This window comes from Mastigoproctus giganteus, chromosome 5 (assembly GCF_048544385.1).
Source record: "Mastigoproctus giganteus isolate SK-2022 chromosome 5, ASM4854438v1, whole genome shotgun sequence".
Classification (NCBI taxonomy): domain Eukaryota; kingdom Metazoa; phylum Arthropoda; class Arachnida; order Uropygi; family Thelyphonidae; genus Mastigoproctus; species Mastigoproctus giganteus.
The window spans coordinates 59,398,173-59,415,056 of NC_143579.1; the positions used below are offsets into that span (position 1 = coordinate 59,398,173).

The window sequence follows — 16,884 nt, forward strand, 5'->3', positions numbered from 1 at the left end:
TAAAGAGTAACCATTAATCAACCACAGAAAAATCAATTCTAAAGCATCCTCCAACTGAAAGCATCCTTATAGTTAGAAGTATCGTACACTAAAATCGGAGCATTGAAGATTAGTATAATGTCTCTGAAATCGGGTGGCCATGCTAAACTGAAAAGGGCATATATCAGAGTGAAGTTATATTTGTTTGCTTAGGGAAACCAAATATACAAGATTATGGACCATAAGTGAATCCATTATTGAAGACAGTGGCGATCCCTCGTGGATAGCACAGTTAGTATCATCACCGTCCTCCCCACACCCGGCGGAAACGGCCTTTTTATGGATCCTTTTCACAACGTGGCTGAGTTAGTCGGGCTCAGGAGAGGGGAAACATGGTTTTCTCCAGGAAACTCTGGTTTTTCTTCCAGCAACAAGCAAATCGACCACAGAACACACGCAATTCACAGCATATTATATACGGCGCAATATGGTAAAAGTTGTCGATGTGCCTAAAACCCTGCAACAACCGACCGACTGAGGAGTTTAATGTAGGTGGTGGAGCCGCACCAGGGCCCTGAGCGGAAAATATGAAAAATACCAGGACCCAAGCTTGTGAAGTCACTGACTAAAGAATAATTCTTCCACAGTACAATATTTTGTTCAATTTTAACAGAATTTCTAACCTTAATATCAAAGGTTTTGCGCCATGGACAGTCAAAATCTAAAAGTCATTGATGTTGAACACCAACACTTAGAAGTAGCTCTCCTTTCCTGAAGATTACGAAACGAACATGGACTTCTCTTAAAAGTATTAACAGACTTTTAAAATGACAGATGAGAAGGAACGCACGTTTTCTTTTAACTTTTATAAAGTTTTAAAGTTAACATTGCACAAGTAGGTGTTTGCAGCTATTTTGTTCAAAATCCCGAGAATCTTTAAAGACTTCAAAACACCCCACCGATAGAAAGGGGGAGCAACAGAACGTGAAATCTAAAATTTCAAATTACGAAATCGAAAGCAAACCAACCTGCTCTTATTACACCTAACATTTCCAACGCACGCAAAAACAAACGACGTACTTTTAAAAACAAACGTCGCCGTCCTATTTCATCATCACCGTAACCTAGGCAACTGGAACAGCTGGTAAATAGCACCCTGTCGGAGAAGTCTTAGTCTCTTACCTTGAGCGAAGCCAGAGTTGATGACGCCGAAGAGAAGGACGAAAATTCCACCTAAACCGTGCGCTTTAGCGGAACTCATGGTTTCCTTGGAGCGTCTCCAACCATTTTGCCTGCAGCGCCGTCAGTTCACTGTACTACATATCGTCTGCGAACAAAACACGCTTACCTTGGCCTTGGCAAAAATCGGTGGTGTCGCCACCTCGAGGAGAAAACCAGAACTGTATACAGGTTTGCTCTTAAAGGGACGGGAGTATGCTCAAAGTGACGTAAGTAGGTTTAGCAGGAACCGATACGATGGCAACTTAATATCTTTCTCGGCATCTTGAAAAATTCGACAATCGCACGCCTATCAAAGTCTATTTGTTTCTTTTCAAAAAGAAAAATGGCGGGTTTGTTTTTAAACTGTCAGAATTTCAATAGCTTTCTCACGGGACGCTTACCTGTACATCCTTTCTTCTCTGGTTACTGGCGTCTAACAACTTTTTTGTCTCCCTTTTCTCCCTCGACGTGGTCATCCTCTCCTTCTTAAGATCAGTCCTTGAACTTTTAATGCTCGAGTTACTACTTTGCTTTGATTCACGCTCACTGACTCATGGCGTTCTTATTTTTGAATGCCCTTTCACTACTCCCCGCATCTGCCTTCTCCGAATGCCCCACCTGAGTAATCACGTGCTAATCACTTCATCACTGCGTGCTAATGTACTAAAGTTTCCCTTCGTGCGCATGGCTGCACCTTAAGTATGTGCCAGTAATGTGTTTGTTAGCATTTGTTGCAATTCAAACCTGATACCCTCAATTACGAATAATAGACAACTGGGTGAGCTGTTCATTTGTCATGGAAGTTGTTAAGCTGTTCGAAATTTTCCATTTCGATCCTTGCCATGACGTAAGAGCATTACAATGCGGTAAAAACCCCAGCAGGGGACAATCCATATATTGAACATGCGTGCGAGACAGTTGGCAGCAGTTCTGAAAGCTCTGCAAAGTCGTATCTAAGTTTTTGATTTGAATTATTGACCGCATTCTGTGTTGCTTGGATTTTAAGTTGCTCATAATCAATATCTTACTCATATTTTTTGTTATGCATTGAGGATCACATTCTCCTTTTGTCTAACCCTCTGCTACAATGTTTGTATTAAGGAAAATGCTAACGGGGGTAGATAACAAGAATAATAATGTGCATGCCGTGTGTGTATGTTTTATTTTCATGTACACGTATGGAATTCTAAATGCTTGATCATTTTTACGTGTTCAAACTTTTGCGTTGATACTCAAAACAGTAACAAGCAATTAGAATAAGAAGTATTGGGAGTAATTTTAAATTGTAAACTGTTTTCAGCATTTTTATGGATTAAAATATACCAGTATTTTGGGAAACAATTGATATTAGTGGCTTACTCCACTTCAAGTGTCAAATAACCGAAGCTCTTATGGAGGAATTTGTGACTTTAATGACTTTTTTGTGCAATGCACCAAGAAAAGGTGAATGGTCCCACTTAGCCCAGAAATTAGTATTAAACGGAAAGTAGACTTGGATCCGGTATTCAAATTTATTTACTAAGCGTCAGAAGTGCGTGGAGGGGAGAACCAGACAATGAAGCAAGTTTTACGACACAAACAAAATACACGGAAAATGGGAAAGATTCTTCAAACAAGACGACTATATGAACTAATAAAAGAAACGAGCTAATTTTATGAGGAGAAGAAGGAGGGTGTTTAAAGGCAGATATTCTTTTGATTCATTATATATCAAAAGCAATGAGTAACCACACCTTCTCTGATTGGTAGCTGATACATTCGATCAGCATGGCACAATATCCGATCAACTCTTTCAAAGACGACAACACTGTCCAATATTTCAAATGCAAAAGACGACTTAAACCAGCTGATTAACTCGTTACTACCATAAGATCTAATGGATATCCACTCTACATTTTAAAAATATTTCATCTTAGACCCTCTTCTGTACATTTACAATGAGATTCTAAACCAAGAAAAAATTCTGAATGATTGGAATGAGTACATGGTTCCTTGGAAAAGCGATGTAGTCTGCGCTAGTGAACCACTGTTTTAAATACAGGATATAACACACAGTATTTAAGAAAAAGATACGCAGCTATCAACATTACGGATACATTAATTCAATACAAAAAGCCACCCATGATAGAGTGCAAACTGATAACTGTTTCTTTGACGTTCGTTCTACATATGACAAGGCGACATCTCAGAGCACACTAATGTTAATGGAAATCTCCTGAAAATTATTGAGGTCCTAATTAGTTCCTGGAATCTACAGATCTTTAAAAACCTCCGTGCTTGCCGCACAATCAGTAGAAGCATCTCGAAAGAAATTGTCTTCTCGGCGTTCCTTTTAACCGCAGCCCTTGGGTTCCTCCTGATTTCATTCATGAAACTCTTCATTGTTTCTAAAGATTCCCTGCTGGGCCTTAACAATAAAAACACACAATCGACCAAATCAGAGAGTTCGAAAAATACCTGACTCGATTAGGCTGGAGCTTAATCCTCGGAAACTCGAACAGTTAAACTTAAAATCGGGACTCTCTGACATTCAGTTTTGATATTTAAATATATACTAGGATTCCATTGCTTTCTACTATGGCGAAACTTTATACTACATTAAAACATCTGTGGTTATTGACAGCGATTACAGTTCACACCATTAAACCAGCACTTCCAAATGTATCTCTTTTCACAATGCCCTCAGGAAGGAATCTGGTTTTCTGTTCCCTACGTCTTTGGAAGTAGTATAGTGGTTATAATCACCGTAGTACACACACCGGGCGGGAAAGGCCACAGTTCGAATCCTGTCAATGACGCGAGGAACTTTTATGGACTTTTTTTTAATCTGTGACTGAGTTAGTCGGTCCCAGGAGAGGACAGCAAGCTTTTCCTCCCGGAAAATTGGTTTTTCGTCCCAAGAAACAGGCCAACGGAACAAAAGCTGTCATAGTAGGGCAACTCGAGAATGATTTCAACTACCCATGTGATTTATATTGTCGATAAATTGCGTGTGTTCTCTGGTCGATCTGCCTGTTTTCTGAACGGAAAATGGAAGTTCCGGGGGAACCTTGCTATCCATACCTGAGGCCGACTAACTCACTCACTAACGAAATGAAAAAAGTCCATAAAAGCTCCTTTTGCCATTGACAGGATTTAAATTCGGGACGTTGCATCTGGTGTGGGGAAGACGGTGATTATAATCACTGCTACCCACCTACGCAAACTAGGGGAACAACTGTTAACTCGTTTTTCAAGGTTCCTAATCTTTTATTAAATTTTAAAAATGTAGTAGTGTGCCCTGATTAAAAATACACCAAAAAGTGACAGGGACATTCATCTTGTCACATATACAACCCTCCGAAAAGTATCCAGACACCCCTGTTTTCATAGTCCATTAAACCTTCCCAGACAAATAAGGGAGTCAGGCCGGTTAGTATATAAGGAGGAAGGCCTATGAGCGAAACAAGGCAGCTGTTCTCCTCGTGGCACGTAAAGCCGAGATAATTGATTTCGAGAGTGGTACTATTGTCGGATGCCACATTGCTAGTCTGTGGGCTCGTGTAATTGCTGAGAGCCTGCTGCATCCAAAATCGACCGTCGGTGCTTTTGGCATAAATTAGAAGTGTACCACCGTACAGCAACGCACCGAAAGGCCGCGGCAGCTCACACCACTTGACCAGAGTGAATTCGGAAGGGTAGTGTGAAAATATCTTCAGTCATCTCTGCAAAAGAACAACGTACGGAACTCCGAAGCTTTTATTTTCGTGAGAAATCGGCTGCATCGCATAAGCCAAACATCGCCATCTGAAATCAGCAGTATATGGACCGTAATCAGCTAGTAGAGCATTGTAAATCGGTTCTGTGGAATGACGAATCTCGCTACACCTATTTCGATCAGATGGGCGGGTGTGGAGGATGTCTAGATAAACTGCTACTACCCAAATGCATTGTGGAAATAGGGAATTCAGGAGCAGTCATGGTATGGCGCTGTTTCGCATGGTATGGCCTAAAACCGTTAGTGGTTGTGTGCGGGGAACCATGAATGTTTATGCCTTCCTCTATTCTGGGAAATTCCATGCTCCGCACAGATGTGGGAAACCACCGGTGGCGCCTGACCCTAAATGCTACTATGCCACTAATTCCATGCTGTACAAAATTGTATACGATGTGGCAATTATTTGGTACAGACTCATGTTTGGTTCAACAGGATAATGCCCCATGGTTCATGGACATTAGCGTTAGAATGGCCGGCGCAGAGTTCCACTTTGACTCTATGACACGCTATGTGGCCGAGAGCCCACGGAGAGAGTGGGCCCTTGCCCACACAGCCGTTAAAGGAAGACCGATGAGCTATTGAAGTGAATTAATGACGAAAATATGAAATCTCCGCGTGTCCAGATGCGCTTTTTTTGGAGGCTAGTGAACTTCATCGGTTAAATGAAAGAAAAAAAAAAAAAAGCGTGAACCTATCTGATCGGTGGCCTACCTTAAATTGCGTTTCCTCTTGATGATTCGAACTGTTGATGACCAGTGAAAACTCGCGGTGGTTTTGTTCACTCTACAAAAATACCTCTGGCTGCTACTATTTTCCAGAGCATGTTCTCTAAGATTTGTGGTCACAATCTGCGTACCAAACTACCGGCACCTTAAACTGGTGGTACGCATGTCATGTACATGTAATAAATTTTCTGTTTATACTCGGGGAAGGCCACATAGCCAGATATCAATCATAATATAACTCCACAGAATTATATTATGATTAATATATAATATAAAAAGTGGGTTTTAATTTTAGATGTGGTCACGTTGTCTCTTGAAATTAAGAAATTTTGCGTTTTAATTTTTATTATTTTTATTTTTTTGCTACTTCGTTTTTTAAACATGTTTTTCAAATTAGTTCATTGGAAATGTTACTATTCTGGATGTAGATTTTTCAAACGAAAAAAAAAAAAATCATTTTAAAGAGCATAAACACCATAAAGAATTATTTTGAAACCCAGAGTTGAAACCAAGCAACTGTAACCCCATCGGTAATTTCTACAACTTTAATTAATTAACATTAGATTATTAATAGAATTTTGTAAAACTTGGTAACTATTATGATATCAAATGCAAATAGTACAAAAGGTATTCCTTTAGACTTGTACGCATAAAAGTCGCTTGGAGTAAGAGTAGCCAGTGAAGGTTAAGATTTATTGTGCCATTAATAATAAAATACATGTACCACAGTTGGGGAAATTATTTTTACCTTTATGGTTTGCCTTTTTGGCGTCACTTACTGTATATGCACGTCTATAGTTTGCTGAATGTCGAAATCTTGAAGACTTGTATCTCCTCGTCGCAAAATCTATCATGTGAAGTTTAAAGAGCTTCCATGAAGGTTTGTTTCAACTATTTGTATTTCACATATTTTTACTTGTATCATAAGCTGTATAGTCCGATAGACAGATCAGATTACGTATTTACCAATGTTTCACACTTATCCTGCGTTTTAATTAATTTTTAAAATAAAACTGAAGTAAAAGCCGCTTATAAACATACGAAATCTCAAAGCTTTAACTAGATATTATTGCTAACTGTCTGGTAATAATAACCAACTAAAATGGCGACTGTTTCTATCCATTTGAAACGTCGAAAATTAAAATGTTTGTAAACAACTTAAAAACAACTGCGAACGGTTTTTACTTACTCTTTTATTAAAAGTTATTTTTATTATTTACAAAAAAATATTCATTGACAAATGCTAGTATAATATTCAGTATGGAATTTCGGTGAAATCTTTCAACTTTTGGACACCAGAGTTTTGTATTTAAACAAAATGTTAATTCCTATTTTTGAAATAAAAATTGGTAAAAAAAAAGGTATTTTTTTTTAAGTCTTTGAATGTTAATGTGTAGAGAACTACTACTTGGCATCAGCTCTCAATAATCATTTCTGTTATACATTGCACTACATTAATATACGGACACCTGCCTTTAGACAAAAAAAAAAAAAAGAGCTTTTATTGTGTCATTTAATATTTTGTGCTGAAACCTTTTGCTTTTATGACGCCCTTCAATCTTCGCGGCATACTCTCAACGAGATTTTTATAAATGTCATGTGATATGTTCCTCCACTCGGCCTTTAACGCAACCACCAGTTCAGCCTTGTCCTTTGGGCGATCTCGACGTGCACGTACCGGACGATCCAATACATCCCAAAGATGCCCAATAGGGTTAAGATCAACACTCTGGGCTGGCCAATCCAACTTTTCCCCACCCCTGTCCTCAGACCTGTGTTATGACTCGAGCAGTATGTCATGGAGTGTTGTCTTGCTGATACAGGTATGGGCCTTCCCCGAAGTATTGCCATAATGTTGGAAGTGCATAATTGCACAGCATTCATAGTTTTGTCGATAACGACTTATGGGCCCAAGCCAAACCATGACACTGCTTCCATCAAATTTCATTGTTGGAATGATACAATCAGGAAGGAACTATTCCCCTGGAATTCCCTGCACCCAGGAACGGCCAATCAGACAGACTGGTAGAGTGCGAACCGCGACTCATCTGTCCATAGGACTGTTTGCCACTGCTCTACAATCCAAGATTCGCGCTCTTTACACCATGTTAATCGGTGTCTAGCATTTGTTGAGGTGATCAATGGCTTGTGAATAGCTGCACGACCATTGCAACCTATATCATTGAGTGTCCTTTGTATTGTACTAGTGCTGACGTTAGTCCCAAATACTCTCACAGAGGGTTTGGGTGAATTGAGACAATGGCGAATTACCATTTGAGCGCACAGTTCATAGAATTTTCTCTTTTCCCGTTCTGTTAGTTTTTGAGGTTTAACATGCTGTTATTTTAGCAGATTCAGTCCCATTCCTCTTTCATTTGCATATGACTCTACTAAACGTTGATCTAAGGATCTCCAAAGTGACTGTGATGTCTCGTACAGAACGCTTGCTTATGTGGCATCCTACTACCATTCCACCTTGGAATATCTGTTAAACGTGTCATCTTGCCTGCCCACTTTTGCAATTCTGTTTGAAGCTCAGTGTGCATATTTATAGCAGGTTCCGTGACGTGTTGCAGTACCTGTTTCCCCATCCATGGAGGGTTGTCCGGAATTAATGGTAAGGCAGTATATAAAGGTTAGGCGTGTTTGTTCTAAATATCTCCCTTTTAATGCGCTAACATTTATAATATCGTATCTGTTTTACAACATTACGTTCATTGTATTTTTAGTTATCTTGCAACGCACTTGCTATTTTAGATTGTAGGTTTTACCAAGTTGCTCTCAACTTGTAAATCTCTGATATTATTCTCCATAATTCTACTGCTGTACGTGCTACTTATTCTGTCAAGAGCTATATATAAATCTGCAGTTATATTCGCTGCTTGCCTTCCATATTTTAGATTTATTTCAATTAAATTTTTCTTTTATCACATCGCTATTTAACTTCATTGTGTGATTCGTTACCTTGAGCAGTAGGGAGGGAATTTCAAGGTACTGAAAGGAGATATTTGTTCCAAATTACATTTTTTAAAATAACAAAGTAAGAATTAATGAGAAATAAATACGTATTCACTTATATCTAGAGTAAATAACATGAATACATTTCCTGTTCTGCGAATATGCATTAAAAATATAAGTTACTAAAAACAGTACTACATCAAGCAAGAAAGATTACTTTGAAAATAAATTTCCATGGTAAATCTTCAAAAGGTACCATGAAGGTTTATATACGGAAACAGTGACCAGATTTTGTTTGATCGTGCAGTATCAAGCTCTGTTGCATGACCAACTTTGCTTCTTTCCTATATACCGTACCATTCTGATTCTCGGATACTCTAGTATCCGAGAATCAGAATGGTACGGTATATAGGAAAGAAGCTTAAAATATGTTTAAAATATCCTTCAATTTTGTGAACATCTGAAAGCATGAGGTAGTGGGAATTTGTGTACGCCAATACCAATAAAGATTATTTACTACCAAGGGCGCTTTTGACAAAAATCGATATGAAGCTGCTATCGTACTGAAAATATTTTTCATGACATATTTTTCTATTGGCTATTATTAGTGTAGTGTGAATCTGTCCCCAAAATTTGTTGAAAGCTTTGTTCAAACAGAACCTATCATAAGCCGTTTACACTGCATATGATAGGTTCTTCTGTGTCCGAACAATGACCACTTGAATCCATAGTTGTCTATCGCAGTGATTTTTTAGTGCCTCCTTATATAATCATTGGTAACTACCGTGCTATCAATGCAAATAGCACAAAAGATATTCCTTTAGAATTTTATACATAAGCCACAGGAGTAAAGCCTGTGGGATTTATATCAACTACCGACAATCACACCCGAAAGTTTCATTTTTTTTATGGCTTTCTATAATTATGAATCACTAGCTTTGCAATTCCACCCTCTGCCCAGGAAGGTACCCAAGAAATTTAGATTTTTTTTTTTTTGGGGGGGGGGGAATCGCGACGAGTATTCAAATTTAATCTGCAGTAGAGTCTGTAAGGAACTAAACTCGTTATGACTAATAAAGGGCTCGCGAAAGGGTAGCTTATTTTAGCTCTCAAAAAAAAAAGGGGGGGGGGGGCACCAGAAGTAGACGATTGAGAAACATGGGTCTGTGTACCAGATGTCATCATGCTGACACCATTGCGTATTTTGGCCACCGTTTCTTAACTCTCCAAAATGCTACTTTTTTAGGGTCAAGTTCTGTATAATAAATACAGGATTGTTTACGTTAGAAAGTGACGTATGTATCATGTCCACAGGCATAAACATTTGGTGTCGGTAAATCACAAATTTGAAAAGTCTCAAGGATGACTTAAGCCACGGATGACTTCAATGAACTGCTTCCCTTCGACATGTACAACGACAACTGTGCTTTGCTTCCAATGATGTCATGGCACTGTTGTGTTTGTTCAACTGTCTTTCGCTGCTACCAAAGGTAGTTAAACTGATTTTTACCTTAGCATTCCAGTACAAAATTTAACTGTGCAAATAAAATCAGTTGGTTTAGGTAGCAATTTAATTATAGGGCGTTTTTCATATTTACTCGCGTGCATGCATACAATGTATCAGAATATCAGTTATCTGAAGAACTGAAATATTTCTTGTTCTTTAACATCTACAAAAGATTTTCCTTTCTGAGAAAATTTCTTGAACTGGATAAACTTCTTTCTGACACAGGATATTGAACGTCTGTTTCCTCAGAGTACGAAGAGTGGAGAAAGGTCCTGTCTACAAGTGAACTGGAAGTACGAGAGTGTTAAGATGGAAATCACTGCATCCATACGCCAGCTGTTTGAGATGGAAAAATAAATTCAATATTACTCGGTTCTTTTCATGCTCCACCCCATTTTTCTTGTAGCGAGGAAGCGGCAGCATTTTTTGTCTGCATTCGGCTTTTAAAAATCTTGACATCGTTCTGAATCAGTTTCGAACAAGATAATTTTTAATGGCATTAATTTTTGTTTAGGATACCCAGCTTTAATTAAAACTGTGCTATTTCGAGCAATTTTAACAGAAAGGAAATTGTGTTTTTATGTAAAAATTACACCTAAAATGTTCTTTTATACAGCATATTTCAGTCTTCTTGCTTGTTCGATTAACAAATGTCTTGTTTTCACTGAAATTTCGATTTTGTGACAATTCAATTGACATTTCTCTCATCAGAATGTAGTTTAATTGGATGTATTCATTTCAGCACTAGAAAACAGTGCTGTGCATTAAATTTAGACAAACCTTAGAATTTCAATAATCAACAAGTTCAGCAAAGTTATAAAAATTTATTGTCACTCCTTACAAAAATATGTACATGGGGATTTTCGATGTTGTATCAGAAATAACAATCAGTTTTAGAGAGCAAGGCTGGCACGTAAACTCCCCCCCCCTTAAAAAAGATGAATTGTATACAACCCATTTAGAGGGTAAGCAATAAATTAGGGTTACAATTTGTTAGAACAAAGTTTAAATAATAGACTCTTTAAAAACTGCCTAGCAGCAACAGAATTAAAACAAGCAGTTTGGTCAGGTACCGAGCGTTTTAACGAGATTCGCCGTCAGTTTTGCTCTGAACTCAATTAACATTTCCATCAAGGAAACCAAGTCACGCAAATATCTTCAGAGCAAAACCGAAGGCTGTTAACAACCATAACCAAGTCCTGACAGTGGCTTTTCTGGCTGCTGTTCACAGAAGCCCAAGTTCATATAAAATATTTACAAACTCTACTGGGATGACCGCTAGAAAACAGGCCTAGCAGTGGACACACAAACATCTTTGGGTAACAAGACACAACAGAAATAAATGAACAAATTCCATCAATGATATGTCATTAGGATTTACATGCATCTTATCTGACACTTATAGCGCGAGACAGTAGTAAGCATCCAGCTATATACACAAACAAACAATTCCTTCAATATCCACCACGCCTCGAATGGTTTCCTAATTGTTGACTGTACCATTCTCTGATGGCTCGTTTGTCTCCAGGACTTTCCTCACCCGTAGGACTTCTAGGAGGATTACGTTCCTTCTTATCCGGACGGGAGTACAACGCAGCGACATCGTTGACCATAATCTCACTGGCTTCTCTGAATCCCTCAATAGTTCCGTTCCCGCGGATGTCTAACGTATCTTGACGCGACGCAGGAATATGGCCGTTCATTGCCGCCTTGTCCTGATGGCCCGTTGAAAGTCCATTGCACTTGCCGTCATATCGTAGATTCTCCCAAGCTCGCCTGTAGTACTTGTGAAGACCGTGTTCCCCGCTGCTACTGCTGTCGTAGGTGGTTATGGTTGTGTTGTCCAGGGAGCGTCTACACTTCCTCTTGTTCCTTGTCCTGAGAAATGGTGGTTGGCAAAGATCAGATGAGCGAGACGAAGACTGGTCATTTTAAGGTCTAGTGTAGCCTGAAATGTTAGTGAACGCGAAGAATTAGGAGTTACACCCCAGGGAACTACAGGATTTACCATCCCCAACCAGTTTTGTATAGTTAGTAGGCTTAATTTGGGAAAACATTTAGCGAAGATACTTGCAATTTATAAGCAATTAGATCTGCTTCTATTCAACAGACTCCATAGGCATTAACTGTTAGAATTTAAGGGTCATTGGAAGGCATTCATGATAGGTAAGTAATTAACATGCGAATTAAAGACATTTGTAAAAGGTACCATTTAACCAAAATCCTTTATCTCTGGGTATATTTACACTAACTTTTCAAGGTATTCATTATTGAAGACAGTCAAAACTGTGCAGTTCCTTTCTTTAGGATAATGCACGCACCCCTTTTGAAATATTTAAGATGTTCATCGATCTTCTGATTTCTTAAAGGAAAAAAAATTAAATGATAATACTATATTGTTCATCTCCTCAATAATACTGTAGGTTCCATAAATCAAATCTACAGTATATCGAGGTGATGAACGATACTTAACAATTCATAGCGAATAGAAAATGTAAATGGGCGAGTTACTACTACTTTTATTCCAATGAGGAGGGGGAAGAGAGGCAGAGAAAAAAAAATTATGGACGATAAAGCAATGTCGATGATGGATGAGATGTTGAAGGGATTCATCAGAATGAACTAAAGAATATACGGATGATAGATTACTATTACAGGAAAGCTGGCGCCCAGAAATTCAGGCATGGATATAAGAATATGTATACGTAGGATCGATGACAAGTTAAAGATAAAAGAAAAGTAATTATGTACTGAAGGAATCTGTTATGCTTTGGCTTGCGGGTATTGTCGTTTAATTTCATTATTATTTTATTTATTTATTTTTTTTTTGCGACAGTGCAACCAAGGCTACAGAACACAACAGTGTGTTCTGTAGTTGATTTGCCCGTTTCGCTCGAACTAAATACAGGAGTTTCAGATGGAGAGGGGAACATTTAACTGATGCTGAATACGGTGTGAAAAAAAGCTCAGAAAATTTGTTTCGTCTAGACGGCACATTATATCATATGAGAAATAGAAATTAATCGACCTAATACTGAAATTTATGAATTTTGAGAATACACATTTCCTAAATAGTTAATTACACTGTGTAGCTGTTTTATTAGGTACACCTACCAAATAGCGGGTGGATCTCCTTCCTGCCCTCAAGTACGATCTGCATTCAACGAGATATATCCAAAGCGTGCACAGGGTTGCTTCCCACATTTGTTGCAAATTGCATAGTTGCAATTCTCTATTCTGAAGAGGTCATTCCGCAGGTACTCAACTGGACTGAGAAGACCACCATAGTAAGCTGAATTCACTCTCATGTTCCTGGAACCAGCTCTGTACAATTCTGGCCTAGTGACAGAACTATCCTGTTGAAGGAACCCATTCGCAAATGTATACACTGCAGCCATGAGGAGATGCGCCTGATCAAGATCAAGTAAGGGTCCAATGTGCACCACGAAAACTGTGCACTCCATTACATCTTCGCTACCAGTTGACATTGTTGACCCATGTTGTTTTCGCCATGTTCTGTGCCACCAATCAGAATAAAACAGAAAAGGGGATTCATCAGACCAGGCAACGTTTTTCCATTCCTCCACTGTCCAAGTGTTGGTGTTTTTTGGAGCACTGTCCCAATTAATTTTTTTTTTCCCCTGCTGATAAGAGTGGAACACGTCACGGCTCAATCATCAATTGCCAAACCTCATTCGCGACAAGGTATAGCAAATTATGCGTACTGAAATGCCCCTTTGGTTACTGCTGTTTGTACTGTGTTATTTGACTGACTGTAGCTTTTCTGTCACCCTACCACAGTGTTAGACTCATTGGATCTCCATTGACTGGATGTTATTTGGTTACTGGACCAACTTCGATGTACCAGAGACAGCTGTACGTAAATCCACAGCAGGATTGCAGTGCCCGAGGTATTCATACTGGGGCTTCTGCCTACAATTTCTATGCCACGTTCAAATTCATTTAGATCTTTCATCTCGCCTATTCTAGTACTGAATTGCGCATAAGCAGCATTAACCGATCTTCGCATCGTGTTACTGAAAGGGTGCTCCATTTCACAAAAACGGTAGGTGTACCTAAATAAAGTAGCCCGCCAGTGTACAGTATAATGTGTAATTATTTACAATTATTTCATAATTTACTATTTCATTTAAACAAAAGAAAAAATTATGAAGTATTAGCGGAATTACCGAACTTGCAAAAATGTGACGTTACTAATCTTTTTCTGGAACAAAAAAAAAAGGAAAAAACCATTGAAAACTTCCATATTTAGTATCGATTATATTTATCGTAAAGTATAGACTAATAGCTTGAAGTATTTAGAAAAGAGTATCGAGCTCTTAGTGAAGGAGTAGATTTATCGCCAGACCAAATCCAATAGACGAAGAAATAAATTAAAATGGGCTAAGTTAAGTTGGGGAGGTATAAGGACCTACTAACTCCAGGGATGGATTTAAACTGTCAAGAACTAGAGGCGAGAAGTCAATAAGCGGGTCTCCTTTTAGCCATCTTCCAAAGGGGTGGGGATACCTGCTGAACCATTTCCTGTTGAAGTTCCAGCTAGTGCGTCATTCTTCTGTGTATAAATTCGTGCCTACCTACCTCGGCATTATTACACATCCGACTATTGAATGTGCTAACAACACTAAGCTCCATCATCAGATATATTTAGACATTTACATTTTGAATAAAAACGAGTTCAAAAATAACAGTTAAATTAAGGAATCGGGATATCTTTATGACACCACTATTGTAATTTATTATATAAACTAAATATTCTTAATATTTTCCTGCCTATTGAAATTCAACAATAGAAGTCTTTTTCCAGAAAACATTAATAATAAAAACATAATAGAAAAGTTTTTCAGTGTATTTTACCCAAAGTTAAAGGATATTAAACATTCACCATTACAACGAAGTTAATACCAAATAAGTTTTGGATTAGCATTTAGTAAGAGGCTGTGATGGTAAGAAAGCGACACAAACTTCAAAAGGATATAAACTTCACTTAGATCAACAAAGTGATTGAGCAGATGACTAGATGGAAACACCGTTGTAAATGAAAAAGTAATTCAAAACGATCTCGAAAAATATTTGAAGGTGCCTTTCCATTTAATTATCTGCGTTATGCATTTAAAACAAGAAAACTTTTTCATATTAAACCCGAGATAATGAAGTGACCTTTACGCTAACTACATGAGTTCTTCATCAACGTTCTCAAGTGAAACACCAAATACAGTATTTAAAATTAGAAACTATTTAAAAAAATGCGGTTGGTAACAGATCGTACAGATACTCTGCGAAGCTTGTCCATACATTGTTTTGCATTTTAAAACTTTAATCCCTGAGAAAGATTTTTACAAAAGGATTAAAACGTATGGCTTATTGAAGCTTGAATTAAAATCCGTTCTAAAGTACAGATAGGGTACAGGCCACTTTATTATCCGTTTTTTATTCCAGTCTCAACGTTATCACTTAAATATCAAAATTAAGACCTAATTAAATATACGAATACAAAGATTAATCAAATTGGCCATGTTAACCATCTACAAAGCATTGAACAATTTTAAGAATAAAAGGGTAATTTTGTTTATTAGCAATTTAAATCCAACAATTATACATATCGATGTAGGTATTTACTGCTCTAGAGGTATCGAGATGCTTTGTTTTTGCATTTTATTCTTGGCAGTTTTCAGCTGAAATAAGAGCGCGCCCTCAAGTGCCCATATCGGTAGTTGTAGAATTTCAGCTCACTTCACGAGGGCAATGCCACAGCAGTAATTACATACTTACAAGAACCACTATGAAGTGCAGGGGGGGGAGTTTTATCCCCTTAAAGTTTCTAATTTTAAGATATTCGGGTACAATCCTAAAAATAGGCGGGTTTTTTTTGTTTTTGTTTTGTTCTTCCTACAACTGCAAGCATTTAGCAGTTCGAAGCACCCCATCCAAGGGGAATTTGTTGTTGCTGCTATTTTTTTTTTTTTTTATCAGAAAGCTCACCGGGATAAAAAAAAAAGTGAAAAATATACTAAAAATAGATATGTGAGGCATGGTTTTGATGTACTTTGACCTGGAGGGAAAGCGTAAAAAAAAGTAAAAAATAATTTTATAACCACTGTTTTAATTTTTACAAAAGCGAAAAATTACATTCTTTGAACCAAGGGATTCAAAACACATGCATGCGCGTTTATTTTATTTTATTAAAAGTTTTACATAGTTCAAGTAGGTCAAAAGGTTTTGCAAAGTAAAATATACTGTTTATTTACCAATATGTATCACACCAATTCTATTTTGGTTGCTCAAAGTAATTATTTTTTCCTCTTTGGCTGTGTTTCTGTTTATCTTACAGGAGTTGTTATATACATAGTACGCCTTATTTCTCCACGACTTCTTTATTTAAATACTATCACCTCACATTCTTCAAACCACTAAGGCCTCATGAGTATCAAAAATTGAAAACAAGGTCGTCTTATGAAGCACGTGCTTGCTTTTAAATATGCATCCGTATCTCTTTTACTTTAATTTAAAAAAAAAAGTTGTCCGCTGACATTCGCGATGTTATATTTCCCAGTAACCGAATTCACAGAATCCAAAATTAGATTTTCCGTTTAGGGTTCATGGTGGTATCCTATCTTTTCAATTGACAAATCTGTGAATATACAGTACTGATAAAGATGATATTTTATCGATTAAAAATTTATCACTATTCGATTTTGCTATTACGTTCAAAATGT

The 16,884-nt window shown here is 37.7% G+C and overlaps 2 protein-coding genes across 4 annotated transcripts in view; both read right to left on the minus strand.

The window, feature by feature from the left end:
• The window catches only part of LOC150085430 (mannan-binding lectin serine protease 2-like), a 114,485-nt gene extending 112,739 nt beyond the window's left edge, over positions 1–1,746 (minus strand). The window contains exon 1 of one of the 3 annotated variants that reach the window (XM_090373233.1): positions 1,602–1,746. Coding sequence is in view for 1 of the 3 variants with exons in the window: in XM_090373231.1 (XP_090229357.1) it covers positions 1,162–1,240 (79 nt within the window). In the remaining 2 variants the exon portion in view is untranslated. Of the gene's footprint in view, positions 1–1,161; positions 1,291–1,601 lie in introns of those variants that run through there. The other 2 variants (XM_090373231.1, XM_090373232.1) reach the window with 2 other exon arrangements.
• A 9,778-nt stretch (positions 1,747–11,524) lies between these two features.
• LOC150085431 (uncharacterized) overlaps positions 11,525–16,884 on the minus strand; it is an 87,661-nt gene continuing 82,301 nt past the window's right edge. Inside the window, exon 13 of the mRNA XM_090373234.1 lies at positions 11,525–12,025. Within this exon, the coding sequence (XP_090229360.1) occupies positions 11,602–12,025 (424 nt within the window). The 3' untranslated portion in view covers positions 11,525–11,601. The remainder of the gene's footprint in view (positions 12,026–16,884) is intronic.